Source organism: Danio rerio, chromosome 13, assembly GCF_052040795.2.
Source record: "Danio rerio strain M-AB ecotype USA chromosome 13, GRCz13ab, whole genome shotgun sequence".
NCBI lineage: Eukaryota > Metazoa > Chordata > Actinopteri > Cypriniformes > Danionidae > Danio > Danio rerio.
The window spans coordinates 1,460,588-1,481,807 of NC_141033.1; the positions used below are offsets into that span (position 1 = coordinate 1,460,588).

General features: G+C 40.0%; 1 protein-coding gene across 34 annotated transcripts in view; it reads left to right on the forward strand.

The window, feature by feature from the left end:
• Positions 1-21,220, forward strand: part of dst (dystonin) — a 291,289-nt gene that overhangs the window by 105,972 nt on the left and 164,097 nt on the right. For 17 of the 34 annotated variants that reach the window (XM_087278728.1, XM_087278746.1, XM_087278729.1 and 14 more), the window contains 17 exons: positions 145-240; positions 314-439; positions 563-715; positions 797-951; positions 2,069-2,195; positions 2,324-2,507; positions 3,952-4,109; positions 4,258-4,436; positions 5,763-5,901; positions 5,977-6,170; positions 7,016-7,178; positions 7,255-7,338; positions 7,569-7,676; positions 7,771-7,869; positions 15,790-15,936; positions 20,392-20,480; positions 20,959-21,067. In XM_087278728.1, coding sequence (XP_087134854.1) covers positions 145-240; positions 314-439; positions 563-715; positions 797-951; positions 2,069-2,195; positions 2,324-2,507; positions 3,952-4,109; positions 4,258-4,436; positions 5,763-5,901; positions 5,977-6,170; positions 7,016-7,178; positions 7,255-7,338; positions 7,569-7,676; positions 7,771-7,869; positions 15,790-15,936; positions 20,392-20,480; positions 20,959-21,067 — 2,310 coding nt within the window. Of the gene's footprint in view, positions 1-144; positions 241-313; positions 440-562; positions 716-796; positions 952-2,068; positions 2,196-2,323; positions 2,508-3,951; positions 4,110-4,257; positions 4,437-5,762; positions 5,902-5,976; positions 6,171-7,015; positions 7,179-7,254; positions 7,339-7,568; positions 7,677-7,770; positions 7,870-9,839; positions 13,017-13,235; positions 15,413-15,789; positions 15,937-20,391; positions 20,481-20,958; positions 21,068-21,220 lie in introns of those variants that run through there. The other 17 variants (XM_087278748.1, XM_087278730.1, XM_087278749.1 and 14 more) reach the window with 3 other exon arrangements.

The window sequence follows — 21,220 nt, forward strand, 5'->3', positions numbered from 1 at the left end:
ACAAACATCTTAAAATATTTCATCATTACATCGTTTTTACTAGCGTGAGCACATCTGGACCTGCTGTCATCATGGGCTGCATTAGAATAGACCACTATTATGATCATTTAATAATAAAAATAATGTGTGTGTGTGTCCCATCAGGCGTACAGAGCGGCCATGCAGACGCAGTGGAGCTGGATCCTGCAGCTCTGCCACTGTGTGGAGCAGCACCTGAAAGACAACACTGTCTACTTCGATGTGAGTTCAGCCTCACAGATGTTCAAGTTTTGTAAAAATGTCTCGTCAGACCCTAACCTTTCTCTCCTTATAGTTTTTCAGCGATGCCAAAGAGTCCCTGGACTACCTGAAGAGCCTCCAAGATGCCATTCACAGGAAGTACAGCTGTGACAGAAGCAGCAGTCTACACCGGCTGGAGGATCTCATTCAGGAGTCGATGGTGGGTCACACGTGCACACGCTAAACGTCTCGTTCCGGAGGCTTCTCCGTATATCTTGTGTGTATCGTGCACTTGAGTGGATCACTACTCCAGCGCTGATGCATGACTGATGTTTCTCCACAGGATGAGAAGGAGCAGCTCCTGAAGTACAGCAGTACTGTGGGTGGGTTAGTGGGCCGAGCAAAAGCCATCGTTCAGCTCAAGGCTAGAAACCCAGAGAATCCCATCAGGACGTCCATACCTGTCAAAGCCATCTGTGACTACCGGCAGATAGAGGTGCGCTCACTATAGGATCTGCTTCTGCTGTTCATGTTTACAGAGATGCAGTAATGCATTGTGTGACCTGTCTGTCCTCAGATCACCATCGGCAAAGAGGACGAGTGTGTTCTGGTGAGCAACTCGCACAGAGCCAAGTGGAAAGTCATCAGTACGTCTGGAAATGAGGCCATGGTGCCTTCAGTCTGCTTCAGTGTTCCTCCACCCAATAAAGAAGCCACTGAAATGGCAAGCAGGTGAAGAAATCCCCACTCACTCACTCACTCACTCACTCACTCACTCACTCAATCATTTCACTCATTCATTCATTCATTCATTCATTCTCTCACTCACTCATTCACTCATTCATTCACCTACTCATTCATTCACTCACTCACTCACTCACCCACTCATTCACTCATTCACTTATTCATTCACCTCACTCACTCACTCACTCACCTACTCATTCACTCACTCACCCATTCACTCATTCAATCATTTCACTCATTAACTAATTAATTAATTCCTTCATTCATTCATTCATTCATTCATTCATTCATTCATTGTCAATCTGTCATTCACTCTTTCATTCACTCACTCATTCACTCACCCACTAATTCATTCATTCATTCATTTTTTCATTCATTCATTCATTCATTCATTCATTCATTCATGTTCATTTACTCACCTACTTACTCACTCACTCATTCATTCATTCCACTCATTCATTTATTTATTGATTTTCACTCATCTATTCACTCACTTATTAACCCACCAACGGATTCATCCACTCACTCAGTCATTTAATTATTTATGTTAATTCACTCACCTACTTACTCATTCATTTCACTCATTCATTCAGTCAAAAATTTATTCACTCACTCATTCCCTCACCCACTGATTCATTTACTCACTCACTCACTCACTCACTCACTCACTCATTCATTTAGTAATTCATTCATGTTCATTCACTCACCTACTCATTCATTCATTCATTTTCTCTCATTCATTTACTCACTCATTTACTCACCAACTGATTCATTCATTCATTCATTCATTCATTCATTCATGTTCACTCACTCATTCACTCACTCACTCACTCACTCACTCACTCACTCACTCACTCACTCACTCATTATTCATTCATTTATTTTTACCCATTCATTCATTCATTCATTCATTCATTCATTCATTCATGCACTCACTCATTCACGTATTCATTCACTCCCTCATTCACTATTGCAGTGTTTTGCATTCATTGCAATATCCCATTATGACCTCACGGTGACGTCCCAGTGGGGAATTTTTGCTCAGTAATATTGAATATCAGGTATAATGTTTGGTTCTCTCTCTCTGTCTCTCTCTTTTCCTCAGGATTGAGCAGCTGTACCAGAATGTTCTGGCTTTATGGCATCACTCCCACATCAACATGAAGAGCGTTGTGTCCTGGCACTATCTGATGACTGACATCCGCGCCATCCGCAAAAGCACCGTGGCCTCGGTATGGAGCTTTCCTTTGCATTTCTGTTTCATTCTAAAACCTTACAGTTAAACGTCTGCAGACCCAATCTGAGAATTGAACTGAACATAAACAGGAAGTGCATTTTCAGATTTCTTAAATCTCTCCAGATCAAGACGCTGCTGCCCGGAGATCATGAGCAAGTTTTAAGCGATCTTCAGGCTCACTTCCAGGACTTCCTGAGGGACAGCGATGAATCTGAGGTGTTCACAATGGCAGACTGTGCTCAGCTGGAAAAGGAGGTTCTGGCCTGTAAGGAGTATTATGAGGAGCTTCTCAAATCTGCAGAGAGAGGCGAGTTACTGCATGCACACTCACACTCACTCACTCACTCACTCACTCACTCACTCACTCACTCACTCACTCACTCACACACTCACTCACCCACTCACTCATTCATTCATTCATTCATTCATTCATTCATTCATTCATTCATTCATTCATGTTCATACACTCACTCACTCACTCACTCACTCATTCATTTATTCATTCATTTATGTTCATTCACTCACCCACTCACTCACTCATTCATTTATTCATTCATTCATGTTCATTCACTCACCTACTCACTCAGTCACTCACTCATTTATTTATTTATTCATTCATTCATGTTTATTCACTTACCCACTCATTCACTCACTGATTCATTTATTCATTTATTCATATTTATTCACTCACCTGCTCGCTTACTCACTCACTCACTCACTCATTTATTCATTCATTCATGCTCATTCACTCACCTACTTACTCACTCATTCATTTATTCATTCATTCATGTCCATTCACTCACCCACTGACTCACTCACTCCTTCATTTATTCATTCATTCATGTTCATTCACTCACCTACTCACTCACTCACTCATTTAATTATTCATTCATTTATGTTCATTCACACAACTACTCACTCACACACTCATTCATTTATTCATTTGTTCATGTTCATTCACTCACCTACTCACCTACTCACTCACTCACTCACTCACTCACTTATTCATTTATTCATTCGTTCATGTTCATTCACTCACCTACTCACTCATTCATTCATTTATTCAATTATTCATGTTCATTCACTCACCCACTCACTCACTCACTCACTCATTCATTTATTTATTCGTTAATGTTATTCACTCACCTACTCACCTACTTACTCACTCACTCACTCACTCACTCACTCATTCAATTATTCATTTATGTTCATTCACTCACCTACTCACTCATTCATTCATTCATTCATTCATTCATTCATTCATTCATTCATTCAGCCATCCATCCATCCATCCATCTGTCCATCCATTCATTCATTCATTCATTCATCCATCCATCCATCCATCCATCCATTCATTCATTCATTCATTCACTTTTCTCTCACTTAGATGCGTCACATGTGAGAAATAGCAAATGATCTGGTGACTCATTCATTCACCAACTGATTCATCCATCCATCCGCTCATTCATTTATTCATTCATTCATTCATTCATTCATTCATTCATTCATTCATTTATTCATTCATTCATTCATTCATTCATGTTCACTCACTCATTCACTCACCTGCTCACTCACTCATTCACCATTCATTCATTTTCACTCACTTAAATGCGTCACATGTGAGAAGTAGCATATGATCTGGCAGTTCAACTATTGATCATCTTGAATGCATATAATCCAGTGCAGCTGCTATTCAAATGCTTTTATTGCGAGAACTCGTGTTGAATGTGTCTCCCTCTGGTGGCCAACAGAAGAGCACGAGGAGTCCGTCTACAACCTCTTCATATCTGAGGTGCGCAACTTCCGCATGCGTGTGGAGGGACACGAGGAGCAGCTGATCCGCAAAATCCGAACCCCGCTGGACCGAGACGACCTGCAGGAGTGTCTGCTGCGCATCACTGAGCAGGAGGTCTGCTCTTCCCCAGATTCGTTTTTTTTTTTTATGCCTAAAAAGCGTTTAAATGTTGTAAACCTGACCCTTGATGTGCAATCTAGATCCTAAAACAGAAAGTTTTGTATTATAGTAATGATCTGACCTCTCGTTCTGATGCATGCAGAAGAAGAAGGTGGAGCTGGACAGGCTGAAGGATGAGCTGGAGACTCTGAGAGAGAAGTGTGAAGTTTTCCTCCGTCAGGCGTCCGCTTCTCCATCCGTCCCCACACTGTCCTCCGAGCTCAGCGTCCTCACCCAGAGCTCCAGCCAGGTCTACTCCATGTGCTGCATCTACCTGGAGAAGTAAGGCTTTTCATATTCTTTAAAGGGCCATGAAGCCCCCTCGTTTCAGCAGGGTGTTTTCACACCTCTACTTTGGAAAAAGTCAGAAAAGTGGGCGTGTCCAGCTTTGTTTAGGGGGGAGTGTCGGGGGAAGAAAAGAGGGATGGTGTGGGAGTGTCTATTTGGGCATGCGCTGAGTTTTAGAGTCAAAACACACACACACACACACACACACACAGGGGACAAAGTGACTGTTTACATGGACATCTGTAGTCGAATTATTTTCCAAATTATTAAATGGTGGACTTTAACTGCAGTTTGGCTCTTTCATTCAGGGAATTCATTCATGTCCGTCCCGACAAACGAGATATTTGATTCGAGGAGCTGCTCTAAGCGTGTATTTTTCATGCAATGTTTGATACCGCACGGCGAATGAGAGAAAAAAAACTCCGCATTTCCCGGAAACTTAGATGCACTCGGCAGGTAGCGTCAGAAAGCCACGTGTGTTATTCCGGTCACAAAATCCTACACGAGGTTAAAGTTTGGTTGTAGTGCAAACTTGTTTACACTCGGTGCAATAGTTTTTTCGATACGAATAAAATACGAACTGAATAAACAAAGAGCACTGGTCACTCACTTACCAAATCAGACAGGACAATCACCAGCAACTAGAGCCGCGTCTGTATTAAGAGGAGACGAGCAGCGAATCCGGATCTCAGCGTCTGCAGATGAGAACAGCTCTCAGGTAAACAATGTTCCTCCTTAGACACGTAAGTTATTGTTGTCGAGCGTCGCGTACACTGTTAATCCACACGTGACTCCAGCTGCGCTCTCACAGAGAGAAAATGAAAACAAAACTTCACTGCAGCAAACTATAAAAGCAACACTTCACGCTTGTTTTGCCAACACAACGTGGCGTCTCTGTCGTCTAAACACTGTGACAGTAATGAATATTAATGAAGTTGCACAATAGAGCGCGCTGATTGGTTTGAAGCAAGCTTTACTCATGCATTAATACAGCACACTGTAAGACGTAATAAGACTCACTCTGGCACAGACGTCCAGTCTGCACGCTGGAATACACGCTATTATGTCATGACCGTGACGCAGCTTCAAAAATTAGTTTCAAACCGGAAGTACGAATTTGCTTGAAATAACGCAAAAACAACCAATTTACACTTTTTAGTGAAATATAGGCGTCCTAATAGTGTTTTTAGCAGTGTGGGACACATATACGACAGCTCAAAAAATGTGTTTTGGTGTTTCGTGACCCTTTAATTATTTTCATGTCTGATCAAAAGCTGAGCCGACTGAGCTGTTAATGTGTTGATTTTCTGGTTGACTCAGGCTGAAGACGGTGAGTCTGGTGGTGAAACACAGTCAAAGCGCTGAAGCTCTGGTCAAACTATATGAGGCCAAGCTGAGCGAGGAGGATTCAGTAAATGCCAACATCAAGTCTATCGATGGAGTCGTGAGCACTCTTAAGGTAATACACTCCCGTTATCATGGTAAACATGCATTTCTTTAATGACCTGACTGAACGTTTCTGATCCATTTTTAGCAATGGAGGTCTGAAATTGACGAGAAGCGAGAGGTTTTCCATGACCTGGAGGACGAGCTGCAGAAGGCGCGGGTGGTCAGCGAACGCATGTTTAAAACGCACAACGAGAGAGACTTTGATTTGGACTGGCACAAGGAGAAGGCAGACCAGCTGAACGAAAGATGGCAGAACATCCACTCTCAGATTGAAAACAGGTCATTATGTTGATCCTTTAGCTCCGTCTAGTGCTGTGCTGCAGGATTCAGCCTGCTTTATTTGCAGTAAAAGACAACACTTATTAGAAATGGTGGCTCAGTGGTTAGCACTGTGGTCTCACAGCAAGAAGGTCGCTGGTTCGAGTCCCGGCTGGGTCGGTTGACAATTCTGTGTGGAGTTTGCATGTTCTCCCTATGTGCATGGGTTTCCTTCGGGTGTTTCGGTTTCTCCACCCTTTATAGGTGAATTCTCTGCTGAAAAATCCAGCTTAAAACTGCCTAGGCCGGTTGGCTGGTTTTAGCTGGTCGACCAGGCTGGTTTTAGAGGGGTTTTGGCCATTTCCAGGCTGGTTTCCAGCCATTTCCAGCCTGGTCTTAGCTGGTCAGGCTGGAAAATGACCAGCTAAATCCAGCTAAAACCAGCTTGATCAGCCTGGTTTAAGCTGGACATAGCTGGTTTTGGCTGGGTTCCCAGCTTGGCTAAGCTGGTCAAGCTGGTTTTAGCTGGTCATCTCCCAGCCTGACCAGCTAAGACCAGGCTGGAAAAGGCTGGAAACCAGCCTGGAAGTGGCCAAAACCCCTTTAAAACCAGCCTGGTCGACCAGCTAAAACCAGCCAACCAGCCTAGGCTGGTTTAAGCAGTTTTTTTCAGTAGGGTTGGATAAACTAAATTGGCCGTTGTGTATATGTGTGAACGTGAGTGTGTATGGGTGTTTCCCAGTACTGGGTTGCAGCTGGAAGGGCATCGACATATGCTAAAACATATGCTGGAGAAGTTGGCGGTTCATTCTGCTGTGGCGAATCATCTCATGTCCATGATGCATGATGTACTTATTGTGTTTTAGGCTCCGAGATCTGGAAGGCATCAGCAAGTCTCTTAAGTACTACAAAGACACATACAACAGTCTGGACGACTGGAGCAAAGACATGGAGACCAAGCAGCTCAGAGCACAAGAAAATCAACCTGAGGACAGCAAAGCTCTGGCTGAGTTCCTAAACCAGCAGAAAGTACGGCCACTGATCATAGATACATTGCATTTATTTATTTAACCAGCGTCAAATCCTGACTCAAGTCTATTTCTAGGTGTTGGTGGCGGAGATTGAGCAAAAACAAAGCAAAATGGAGGAGTGCCAGAAGTATTCGGAGCAGTATGCTGTCGGAGTGAAGGTTAAGGATATATTATAGTATTTTTATGCTTTAGTAGACTCAAAAACTTTACCAGCACCTTTTAACATAGTTTTTTAGAGCAGTCACTCCAGTAGTAGCAATATTTTATAATGATTACCTTCAATGAGTTATTTTCTGGGAATGCGCACATCACAATATCCCCAAATTAGATGAATGGGTTAATAATGCATAACTACACATGTTTATAATGCTTGTTTGTCTTCTTGAAGGAATATGAACTGCAGTTAATGACTTATAGAGCCATGGTGGACTCTCAGCACAAGTCCCCTGTGAAGAGGAGGAAGATGCAGAGCTCATCTGATGTGATCCAGCAAGAGGTACAAGACTGAACGCTCACAGCATGCACCCAGGATTTTCTCCGCCTAATGTTTTTTATATAAAAATGTAATGTATGTTTGTTTCCCTCCTCAGTTTATGGACCTTCGTACACGCTACACAGCCCTGGTTACTCTCATGACACAGTATGTGAAGTTTGCTGGTGAAACACTGAAGAGAGCTGAAGAGGATGAGGTAGGGTTCATAAGTGAATGTCGTCCTTTCTTTAATGCTTTTATCTATACACAGATGAAGACAAAATTATTAGCACTCCTGTGAGATCTTACTTTTTCTGTAGTGATGTTTGACAGTGCAAGACAGCTTTCCATAATATTTCCTATTAAATTTTTTTCCCTGGAGAAGAAAAACAAACTGAAAATGTTGTAAAAACTGCTGAGGTCAATATTATTATTAATTTTTTTGAGCGACAGAGAAAACTACAGTTGTCCAGCTACTCGCCTAATTAACCTAAGCTGCCTTGGTAACTTAATTAACCTAGTTACATATTTAAATGTCACTTTAAGCTGAATACTAGTATCGTTAAATATAACCAACAGAGGCTTATTGTGAAAATGTACCCCAGGATACATTTCTGGAGAGCGCAAAATATATATCCAGAGCTACATATGGCTGCATTTTGTCTTTAAAATGTACGCTTCAGGGCGGTATAAGGCTGCCGATGGCTTTTGTTAGTTTTCACTCTACCAGCTGACCGCTTGCCTCTGTGTGGCCGGCTTTTCCGCTGTTACCAGTTTGCCCACTGGCTTGCCACGAATGTCGCCAGACTTGTGGTTGTAGAGTCTGGCGAATAACAGCTCCAAAAAACAAAAGACAAAATAAACCAATAAAGAAGAGGGTGAGAATGTGGTAAAATCTGAAAACATGGTAAAAATCAGGCGGCCTGTCAAACACAGTCAGTTTGGTTTAGTTTTTAGAAATACGTTAAACAAAAATACATATTGAAAAACTCTTCCCTGTTAAACATGACTTGTAAAATATTGGAGTTAAAATTTCCCAGGAGGGCTTTGACATGATAGGTCTTCAACTGTTGTTCATTAGCATTAGCATCCCTACTGAAAAAAACCCCAGCTCAAACCAGCATAGGCTGGATGGCTGGTTTTAGCTGGTCGACCAGCCTGGTTTTAGAGGGGTTTTGGCCACTTCCAGGCTGGTTTCCAGCCATTTCCAGCCTGGTCTTAGCTGGCCAGGCTGGGAGATGACCAGCTAAATCCAGCTTTACCAGCCTAGTCTGGCTGGGAGCCCAGCCAAAACCAGCTATGTCCAGCTTAAACCAGACTGATCAAGCTAGTTTTAGCTGGTTTTTGCTGGTCATTTTCCAGCCTGACCAGCTAAGACCAGGCTGGAAATGGCTGGAAACCAGCCTGGAAGTGGCCAAAACCCCTCTAAATCCAGCCTGGTCGACCAGCAAAAACCAGCCAACCAGCTTAGGCTGTTTAAGCTGTTTTTTCAGCAGGGATTTTAGATTATATGCTAATATTTCTTCCGTTTTTTGCAAAGTTGCAGCTTTATTACATGCAATTTGCTCCTAGTTGTTTTTCTTTTTCTTTCATCGGTGACGCATAAAACACTAACACGTTTATGACATTCTGCTGGTGCAACACAAAGTATTTCTTCCTCATACAAAATAGCACAAGTGCTATATTTTGTATCTTTGCTGGGAAAGCATGTTCTGGAAAGTATGCAGTAGTTGTAGTGGTGGTGGTTATTCAACCTTTTACTGGTAAGTGGGCAAGAACCGCCTTTTCCCCTCAGTCATAGTTATTTTTTGGGAATGTGCACATCACAATAACCCCTGTTTAGAGAATTCCTGCACTATTAACCCAAGGCGTGGGTTAATAGTGCATGCTAAAAATGTTTGTTTGTCTTCTTGAAGGAATATGAACTGCAGTTAATCACTTTTTACAACACTTTGTTATGCATAAAACGCTATCATACAGCACGCATTTTGACATTCTGCTGATGCAATACACAGTCTTTTCTCCTGATACAAAATAGCTAAATGCTATATTTTGTATCATTGCTGGTGACCTGGAAAGTTTGCAGTTGTGGCGGTGGTTATTTAACCTTTTACTGGTAAGTGGGCAAGAACCGTCTTTTCCCTTCCAAAGTGGTAGACTGGAAGATGACTGTATCTTTCATTTCAGAGGAGGAAATCATTGGAAAATGCGGAGTACCTAAGCTGGACCGAGAGCATGGAGCTGCAGAAAGCTGCGAGCGAAGAGGAGATCACCAGACTCCGGCGTCAGGTACTGGAACTGGAGGCTTCATTGTCTAACAGGCAACAGCAGCTGGAGATCCTCGGGGCAGATCTCGAGATGCAGAAAAAGTCAATCGAGGACTTGACCTTGCAGAAATCAAAGGCTGAATATGAGGCCCAGAAATATCGTATGGAACTTGAGGGTGTGATCAAAAGCAAAGGATCTACTGATCAGGAATTAAATCGTGCTCGACAACAAGTCCAGCAATCAGAAGCCAAACAGGCATCTCTAGAAGAGAGCCTTCGTAACCTGAAAAAGAGCATTGAGGAGAGTACATTAGCCCGTAAGAAGCTGGAGGATCATTTACGGCGTAAGGACAGTGATGTACAGGGTTTGGAGGAGCACAGTCGTACGCTAGAGCGGGAATTGAGGGCTAAGGAGGACACAGAAGCAGAGCTGCTCAACCAAGTGAGAATCATGGAAATGGATCTGGCCCACAAGTCAGACGTCAGAATGATACAAGGCGAATCCTTGTTGGGTTTCTCCAAAACAGGTGCGCTGTCAACATTTACAAGCAGTTCTTCAATAATCCACTCTGAATCTGAAGCAGAAGTCCTGCAAGGCAAAATGGAAGAGCTGATACTGGGTAAGAAGCGAGCTGAGAGCGAGATCAAGACTTTGAAGTCTGAATTAAACTCAGTTATTGTCCACAAAACTGTGGCTGATGAGAAAGCTCATCGTTTCAAAGAACTCTTAGACGAGGCCAACAACAGGCTGTTGAAGATTCAAGTGGAAATGGACGCAGATCGCTCCAACATGAGACAGAAATCAGAAGAGCTGAGGCAAGAAACTTCTGAACTAAAGAAGTCCGTCTATGTATATCAAGAACAAATCAAGTCTCTCCAAAGAGACAAATCAGCTCTGGAGCAAAGGCTGCTTTTCCAGAAGACCGAGGTGGATGGTCTTAAAGATCAGCTCAAGGTCAATCAAGGTAAACTCCTGCAGTGGACCTCTCTGGAGCAGGAGAGCACTCATAAGTTAAGATGCATGGAAGATGAGTTGTCTAGCAAACAGACGGAAGTAGAGCAGATGGCATTCAAAGTCAATGAACTTAATCGAAAAAATCAGCTACTGGAAAGTGATAGCCGACATCTGAAGGTAAGTATCGAGTCAGTCCAGCAAGACAAATCTCATGTTGAGCAAAAGTTTAAAACCCTGAAAGGGGAGGCAGATGTTTTGAAGGAGCAACTCCTGAGAGCGAAAGAAGAAATCAACCTGAAGACAAGAACCGAGAAGGAAGCTCAAATCAAAATTAAAAACCTTGAATTGGAGCTTCAGAAAAGCTCTTTGCAAGTGACACAGCTTACTAAGAAGGTAGAAGAACTCAAGAAGATAAACACGGACACTGAACGCTCGATTAAAAATGTGAAAGCAGAGCTTGATAGAGCGTGCATTGAGATTGGAAGTAAGGAACAGCAAATAAACATACTCAGATCCCAAGCAGAAAGTGCGAAATCTCAGGTAAAAATCATTGAAGAGGAACTCTTGAGTCAAACCCAGGTATCTCACGAGCTTCAAATCAAACTTAAAGATTGCAACGATGAAGGTAAAAAGACAACAGAGCTGCAGCAGAAGATCAAATCTCTCGCGTTGACCATCACCAGCTATGAAAAAGAAATCTCAAATCTCAAAGCAGAGCTGAGCTCCATATGCACCGAGAGGAACCTTGCCAATCAGAAAGTTCAGGAACACAAAGTCGAGATAAATAGCCTCAATTTATCTTTAAAAAAAGCCATCGGAGAGTCCCAAAGGGAGTCGTCTGAAGGTAAGAAGAACATGTCTAAGGTACGAGAACTTGAAAACGAGCTCATGAAATGTAAGCAGACGATTAGCAGGATTAGCGGAAGCTCAGAGAAAACCACAGTAAGCCTGAAACAGGACATCTCCTCCCTTCAGAGGGATAAACAAACAGCTGACCAGAAGTTGCATGTCTTAAAAAGTGATTTTGATGATCTTAGTGCTACTCTAAAAAGAACAAAAGATGAGCTCCAGCGAGTGACTGAAGAAAACAGGCTAAATCTGTCCAAAGTTAAAGAGTTTGAGGTGGAGATGCAAAGAAAGAGTTCTGTTATGCGGGAAATGAGCTCGAGTGCAGATAAATCTGTGCTAAATTTAAAACAAGAGCTGGTCACTTCTCAAAAGGGCAGGAATGTTGCGGAGGACAAAATCACAAGTTTAACTCTCCAAACGTCAGAGTTGAAGCAGAAGTTGAGGCAAACCCAAGAAGAGCTTAAACAGAAGCAAAATCAAGTGTCAGCTGCAGAGTTGAGGTCACAAAAGCTCGTCGAACAATTGGACAACTGTAAAAAGATGCTTGACGATCTTAAAGGCAAACTCGACTTGCAGAAGAAAGGCTACGAGACTCAACTACAGTTAGTGCAGGCTGAAATGGAGCAAAAGCTTTCGTTGCAGGAGTCACGCTTAAAGTTGGAGCATGAGAGGAGATCGAAGGAGCAGTCCCACAGTATGGAAACTGTGGAAAGAGACAAAAGGCTCCTGTCTCAAGAAGTGGAGAAGCTTAAAGCAATAATTGCTAATGCAACTAAAGCCAAGCAGGAGGCTGAACAAAACCTCTGTACCGTACGCACACAGCTTGATGAATCTGACCGACAGAGAGGAATCCGTGACCTTGAACTTCTCAAAGCGAAATCAAAGATTTCTGAGATGGAAACAGAAAAGATCCGGGTAAAATCCAGCATTTTTCAACTTGACAGTGTTCATAAGGACAGCTCGCATGAGATATCCAGGTTAAAGGAAACACTGACTGAGACAGAGCAGAAACTGGATATCTCGGAAAGGGAAGCAAGATCTCTAAAAGAGCAAATTGTTTCATACATCAAGGAAATGAAGTCTCTGCAGGAGACGAATCTGAAGCTTGAGGTGGCGATGAGCTCTGAGCAGAAACATCTGAAAGATCTGCAGGTCAATCATCAGTGTGCGAAAGACGAAGAACTGGCAAAGCTGAGAACTGAACTTCAGCTCACTCAGAAAATTGTGGCTTCATATGAGGAAGCGAAACTGAACCTGGAGGAAGAACTAAAGAAGATGAAAATGAGCTCTGAGGTAAGACTTCAAGTCTATTCAGTTTTGATAAACCTTTACTGGTAAAGTTGAGGTAATTTCCACCCTAGTTAAAGGAGATTTCCCTCTCGGTTCCAGTTTAAGAGTTTATTTGCTCACCCGTATTCTCTTTAGAGTTAATCAGATCTAATCATAGAGATATGTACACATAATGTTTTATATTTCAAATCACTAATATTATAAATCATTTAATTTTTGCAGATTGCAACACTTGAAAAGGAAAAAGTGCTGGAGGAACTAAGGAAAGTCACACAAAGTAATATGCACATAATCAATGAGAAAACTGTGGAATATTCTACCAAGAAAATGGACAATTCTGTTCCACTTCAAAACTCAAATGCATTTGAAATGCACACAAACCAGGTGATGGTGGGTAACAGTCAGAGCAACAATACTGAGTCCATACTCAGGAAACGCTCTTTTTCTGATAAAGGCCGGTCAGGTAAAAGCCAGATGGTTTCTTTCAGTATCAACGACTCTGAGTCCTCTATCAATCTTGCTTCTGACTCGCCTATATCAAGCCATTCGAAAGGGCTAACAATGGAATCATCTTCCAATAAAATTCAAGGTCTCAGAGGTCGGATAAGTATTAAGAAGCTGCTAAAATTGAGAATAATCACTCAGGAGATTGCACTCAAGTTGCAAACAGGTCTCATCACTATTGAGGAGATAGAATCATCCCTTGCTGAATTTCTAGGCAAACCGTCCTCAATTGCAGGAGTTTACATGGGGTCTACCAAGAAAAAGCTGTCTTTCCTAGATGCTGTTGCTGGAGGATTTCTGCCTAAAACTTATGCCGTTGAGTTTTTGGAAGCGCAAGCTGCCACGGGATGCATTATTGATCCAATAACAGGTGAAGGTTACTCCCCTTCCGATGCTTTTGAGAAAGGAATCATTACTGAGGATCTCAAGGACAAAATAAGTGATGCATACAAAGCAGTAAGTGGCTATACTCATGCCGGGAAGATTCTTTCAGTGTTTCAGGCTATGGAGCAGAGAATTCTAGACAGACATCGAGGGAAAGCGATAATGGAAACTCAGATCGCGACAGGAGGCTTGATTCACCCATTGATTGGAAGTAGGGTACCTATGGATAGTGCACTGGAACAGGGGCTCATAAATCAAGCCACCCTTCAAACTCTCTATGATCCGGTGAGCAACCCAAAGGATTTCCACCAACCAGAAACAGGACAGAAGGCATATTACAGTGAACTACTGCGAAGCTGTGTATATGATGTCGATGGTGGAGTGTATCTTCTACCATTTGGTGAGCAGAGTCTCTACACCCTCTCACCATCTAGCAAGCACAGAATATCAGTCATCAACACCTCTAATGGTGATAAAATGTCAGCCTATGAAGCCTATAAGGCTGGTATTGTTGACAAGAGAACCTACCTGTTTCTTTCACACCAAGAGAGCGAATGGCAGGAGATTACAATCATGGACTCGAGTAGGAATCTTCTACACATCCTAAGCGACCCTAAGACCGGACGGCAGATTTGCATCGAAAAAGCTCTCAGTCTGAAAACTCTCCAAATGGAGGAGCTGGATAGCTATCGCAGTGGTCATCTCAGTGCATCCGAGCTTGCTGATGTTTTGATTTCCAGAAGAGTTGTCTATAAGCTTCCCAATAGTCCTATTGCAGGACTTTGGGATGTTTCTTTAAAGAAGCGACTCCCGGTTTTCAAAGGACACCAGCTGAACCTTGTGGACCGACTCTCTGCAGTGAGGATGCTAGAAGCTCAGGCATGCACCGGAGGAATATGTGATCCAGCTTCTGGAGAAAGAGTTCAGATTTCACAAGCACAGCATCGAGGACTTTTAGACGAGAGTTTTGCCAGACAGATCCAACAATGTGAGCAAGCCTACGATGGGATCACTCACCCTCTGAATGGAAAGACCTTGAATGTGGCTCAAGCCATGCAGGAGAACCTCTTCCCGAAAGATGTTGGGTTGAGATGTCTTGAGTTTCAGTTGGCAACCGGTGGGATCATAAACCCAGAAACTAAAGAGAGAGTCTCGCTGGAGGATGCCTTGCAGAACTGCTTGATTGACAAAACCACCGCTGCACATCTTCAACATGACAATTCCCATTCAAAATGCATCACCTGCCCTAAAACCAAGCGGAAAATCTCTTTCAAGGAAGCTCTAGACAAGAGCGTATTTGACAGCCACACTGGGTTTGTCCTTCTTGAAGTAACAAAGCCTCATAGTACTGCCAATACTTCAGCTTTCCAATACTTCTATACTTACAGACACTTCTGATCAGATCTAAAGTCAGACAGTTTTGCTGAATGTTTTATAAATAGCAAAGAAATACTTATCGTGTATATTTGCCACCAGGAGAATAGTAGTATATATATATATATATATATATATATATATATATATATATATATATATATATATATATATATATATATATATATATATATATATATAAATATATATATATATATATATGCTTAAGACATAATGGTGAAAGTGGGAGTCTTTAAAATATAGTATTTGTTTCCTACTGTGACATATCGTTTAGAAGTGTCTCATATATCTGCCATCCATTTTCCCCCCTATTTCGGTGGCATTTTTAATTCATCGCCAAGCCTACCTCGCCAAAAATGGGAGCTCTTTCCAGACTCGCTCATTTCCAAATGTATATTGTCTACAAATACAGAGGCTGTTGCGTTAATAATGAATGTTTTACAGTATTTTGCTTTCTAATCCACACTACATTTTCTTCCCCCAAATATTTTAGAGGTCTGTTGAGGATGAGAAGAAAGAGCATGGCGATAAGGTTAACAAGTTATTGAATTGGATGTCCAGTATGAAAACAAATCTGAGCAAAGACGGAAAGGCTCAAAGTGATGGAAAAGCCAGCACTGAGAGCACTAGTAAAGCGCAGGTAAACAAGACAAACTGTTTGATGGTTATTTGAATGTCTTTCTGTACACCTATATAAAGGCAAAGAGCAGTAACTACACATTTGGTCAAAATATTCAAGTGGTGCTCGCTGCAGAGCCATTTGAGGAGAGGTGAGCTCCAGAGAGGGGGAGCTTAAGCTTGAGCTCCACCTTTTTTGCACTTCTTCTACGAGTGATGTCACTGGGGGTAGGGTTAGAGGTGGGGTTGGTGTACGCATTAAAACAGCTTACAGGAGGAGGAGCGACAGCTCATGCTCCCCCTCTCTGGAACTCACCTCTCCTCAAATGGCTCTGCAGCGAGCACCCTCTCAAAATATTTGGCTTATAATGGATATATTTGGTTACAAGTTTGGTGAAAGTTTGTCTAAAATGGGCTTTGTGAGGAGAACATACAATCCTGTTTCAGAGAAAGTGTTCAGTTTTGGTGTTTGTGTACTGACTGCACTTTGCATTTGTAGAGAAGTACAGCTTTTATAACGTCATCATCCTGCCAACATAGTGAACATTTTAGGGAGGCAACTTTTTTGCTAAGCAAATGTCAAAGACAATAAAACAACTACATTTTCTTATGTTGTTATTTTTTTAAATAAAAAAATGGAATAAAGATTATTTCATGCATATCTCTCCTTCATATGTTTGTGTCGTTCGCACATATCGTTCACATATATCCCTCAAAATGTCTTTCATCTATTTTGTCATATCACATTTCTTTTTTTTCCCTGTTACAAAAAGCACAACAATGATAGTCCAAATTGTATTCACAAGCACAGAAGTGTTACATTCACAACATGCAAACAGAATGTACAGTGTGATAAACTGTACACATTACAGAGGTATTTACATGTAAAGTACGCTGGTGGTTATAGATTAGTGACATATCTCATATGTTATCTCTACACTTCATCAAACACAATCTTACACCCAACTTGGTGGTCAATGTACTGTTCCTAAGCAGAGAACAGTTTATCTAACAAATAAATCAAAACCCCAAATTAAAATGTTGTTAGATTAGAAATGTGTCTTTATTTAGCTTCAGCAAGCAATAGCAATACTATAGATTTTTATAAACATGGCAAAATAATACAGCAGAATCCAAAAATCTGAGACTGTTTATGGAAATTTGTGTATTTTGCTCATTCTCATTATATAGATCACAGTATAATTCTAATAATATGAGTGAAACATGGCAAAATATCTTCAAAAATTTACAGTATAATCCAAAAATCTGAGACTGTTTATGGAAATTCTTATATTTTGCTCGTTCACATCATATAAATCACAGTTTTAATATAATAATGTGTGTGAACCATGGCAAAATAACTACAAAATTTTTTACGTTGTTTATAAAAATGTGTATATTTTGCTCATTCTCATCATATAAATCACAGCATTATTATAAAAATATGCGTGAAACGTGGCAAAATATCTTCAAAAATGAAGTAGAATCCAAAAATTTGAGAGTTTATAGAAAAGCTTATATTTAGCTTATTCTCATTAAATAAACTACATTATTATTATAATAATATAAGTGTAACATGGCAAAATATCCTCCGAAAATATACAGTAGAGTCCAAAAATCTGAGAAATTCTTATATTTTGCTCTTCGCATTATATTAACCGCAGTGTTATTATAATAATATGAGTGAAACATGACAAAATATCTTCATAAATACAATAGAATCCCCAAATTTGAGACTGTTTATGGAAATTTTTCTATTTTACTCATGCTCATTATATAAATCACATTATTATTGTAATAATATGAGTGAAACATAGCAAAATAGTGCAAACATTTGAGATCATTTATGGAAAAACTTACTCTTTCTTATTATAAATCACATTATTATTGTTGTAAGTAAGTGAAATGTGAAAAGCAAAACAAAATGGTGAACTGGAGGTGTTATATGCCCTGTTTCCACCTGGTATTAGAAAACGGAGACACATTTACTGTACAGTAGGCGACAGGTAGCGCAAATTAGGCTTCAGCTTTTGTTTTTAGATATACAAAGTTTAACTATATTTTAGTCCATATGATTAATGTAAGTGGAGATGACTTGAATAGTTAAGTTGATTCAACTAAATAATTTAAAGCGGCAATATTCTTTGCGGTGTTAGAAATACTCTATCATCCCTAACCCTACAGCAGTTCAAAGAAATGGATGAAATGGAGTCATATTATCATTATATTATATTATTTATTTTCTTTTCGGCCTAGTCCCTTTTATTAATCTGTGGTCGCCACAGCGGAATGAACCACCAACCTATCCAGCATATGTTTTACACAGCGGATGCCCTTCCAGCTGCAACCCATCACTGGAAAGCATTCATACACACTCATACACACTCATACACTACGCACAATTTAGCCTACCCAATTCACCTGTACCGCATGTCTTTGGACTGTGTTGGGAAACCGGAGCACCCGGAGGAAACCCATGTGAACATGGGGAGAACAATCAAACTCCACACAGAAATGCCAACTGATCCAACCGAGGCTTGAACCAAGGACGTGCAACCCACTGCAACACTGTGCAGCCCATATTATATTATATTATATTATATTATATTATATTATATTATATTATATTATATTATATTATATTATATTATATTATATTATATTATTATTATATTATATTATATTATTATTATATTATATTATATTATTATATTATATTATATTATATTATTATTATATTAAATTATATTATATTATCATATTATTATTATATTATATTATTATTATATTATATTATATTATATTATATTATATTATATTATATTATATTATATTATATTATATTATATTATTATATTATATTATTATTATATTATATTATTATTATTATATTGTATTATATTATTATTATATTATATTATATTATTATTATATTATATTATTATATTATATTATATTATATTATATTATATTATTATATTATTATTATATTATATTATTATTATTATATTGTATTATATTATTATTATATTATATTATTATTATATTATATTATTATATTATATTATATTATATTATATTATATTATATTATATTATATTATATTATATTATATTATATTATATTATATTTGTACTGTTTTCATTTAGATTTGGATGCCAGGTTTTAATCGTGGTCTCTTATGGAGCCTATTGTATATAAAAATCAAACATACTGTACATATCTGTTTTATATCTCAGCATGCATGTTTGTGTGTGTGTGTGTGTTTGTGTGTGTGTGTGTTCCTAATAATCAGAACATAGACATCTCGGCTAAAACAAGGCTAAGTTTGGGCTTTCGTTACAAATATATTAGTTATCTAACAATAGTCCAAAAATAAACTAGTCGTCATAGACAGGAGTGAATGACTACACATGTAAGGTCTGTCTAATCTGATGACTGCTCTGCTTTTGGATTATTGTTAGACGTCTGTTAGATTTTTGCTGAAAGGCAAAGTTTAGTTTGTCATGTCCAAGACATGTTTGGATGTCTATTAGATATATTGTTATATTCCTTCAAATGCAATATAATTCAGAAGCTGAAAACAAGGAAATTATTTACCTGTCCGAGCACAATGAAAGGTTCAGATCAAGAAAACTGTGAAACAATAATTAGAAAAAATGATGGCCTTTAGCAAAGTCGGAGACCTCAAATCAGGGCTGCGCAAACTCTGTCCTGGAGGTCCGGTGTCCTGCAAAATTTAGTTCCAACCTCAATTAGACACTCCTGGGTAAGCTAATCAAGCTCTTCTAGAAACATTTATTATATTATTATACTATTATTAATATTTACTAAGCCCATATTCTGCATGATCTCATTCTTTTAACACCCAAACCCAACTACCAGCATCGATGGTCAACCTCCCCCACCCCGACCCTCATCACTTCCCCTCATCAGTTTGGCCAAAGAAAAAAATGGTTGTGCCCAACTGAGACTAGTTTCTTTCAAGGTTTTGTTTCCCTTCACTTTGGTCAACTGCTGAAGTCTGTTCCTCCACTGTCGCCACTGGCTTGCTTGGTTTGAGACTTGTGGAGCTTCGCATCGATGAATTTGCTCTTCAGTGTTTGCTTTCTCAGCAGTGAAAATTAAACCACACTGAACTGAGCTAAACTGAAGTTCAACTCTAAAATATGGACTTTACTAGGATTTCTATGTTAAGCGGCTTTGACACAATCTACATCGTAAAAGCGCTATATATACCCCCCCGTTTATTTAGCGATCGCAACCAACCAACCCCCTCTTAACTTACTGATCGCCACAACATAGATAGCCTGAGGTATAATATCTTTCCTGGCTGAATATTACTGTTCCTGTCAACCTTAATCACAATTAATAAGCAGCAATTTAGGAGTTTATTGAGCATTTAGTCATAGTTAATTGTTTATTAATGGCAAGAATTGTACCTTGAAGTAAAGTGTGACCTCATGTTTGATTATAGATGTCTATGGAAGAGATGGTGACAAAGAAGGAACAAATTGGAGAAGCTTTGCGAACTACACAGCTGATGCTAACCAAACACAGCGATAAGTAAGATATCATGTCAACCGAAGCAGAACATCCCTACTAAAAAAACAGCTTGAACCAGCCTAGGCTGGTTGGCTGGTTTTAGCTGGTCGACCAGGCTGACCAGGCTGACCAGCTAAAACCAGCTTGACCAGCCTAGCCAGGCTGGGAGCCCAGCCAAAACCAGCTATATCTAACTTAAACCAGGCTGGTCAAGCTGGTTTTAGCTGGATTTTGCTGGTCAGTTTCCAGCCTGACCAGCTAGGACCAGGCTGGAAATGGCTGGAAACCAGCCTGGAAATGACCAAAACCCCTCTAAAACCAGCCTGGTCAACCAGCTAAAACTAGATTACCAGCCTAGGCTGGTTTAAGCTGGATGTTTCTGCAGGGATTTCACTCGCACTTTCTGATAGATGTCTAACACGTGTGTTGTTTTACTTAATTTCTAATTTTTTTTAAGCTTCATGTACTAATTGTTTTTATATTAAATTTATTTCGCCAGAATGACAGAAGAAGAAAAGAAAGAGGCGAAGGAGCAGCTAGCATCTCTCCATCAGGCCTACAGTGAGATTTCTCAGCAGTGTGCAGATGTGACGTCCTCAGCAGATCAGGTAAGATATGACCAACTTCCCGCCAAATTGTGGTTGTATAAAGTATGGTGGTCCATTTTAGCAGCGTGTAAACTCTCTCTTCAACTGCATGACTAACCTTTGTTTTGACAGCTTGAAAAAAGGTAGCATGGTAAGCCACTCTAACTCTTTAAC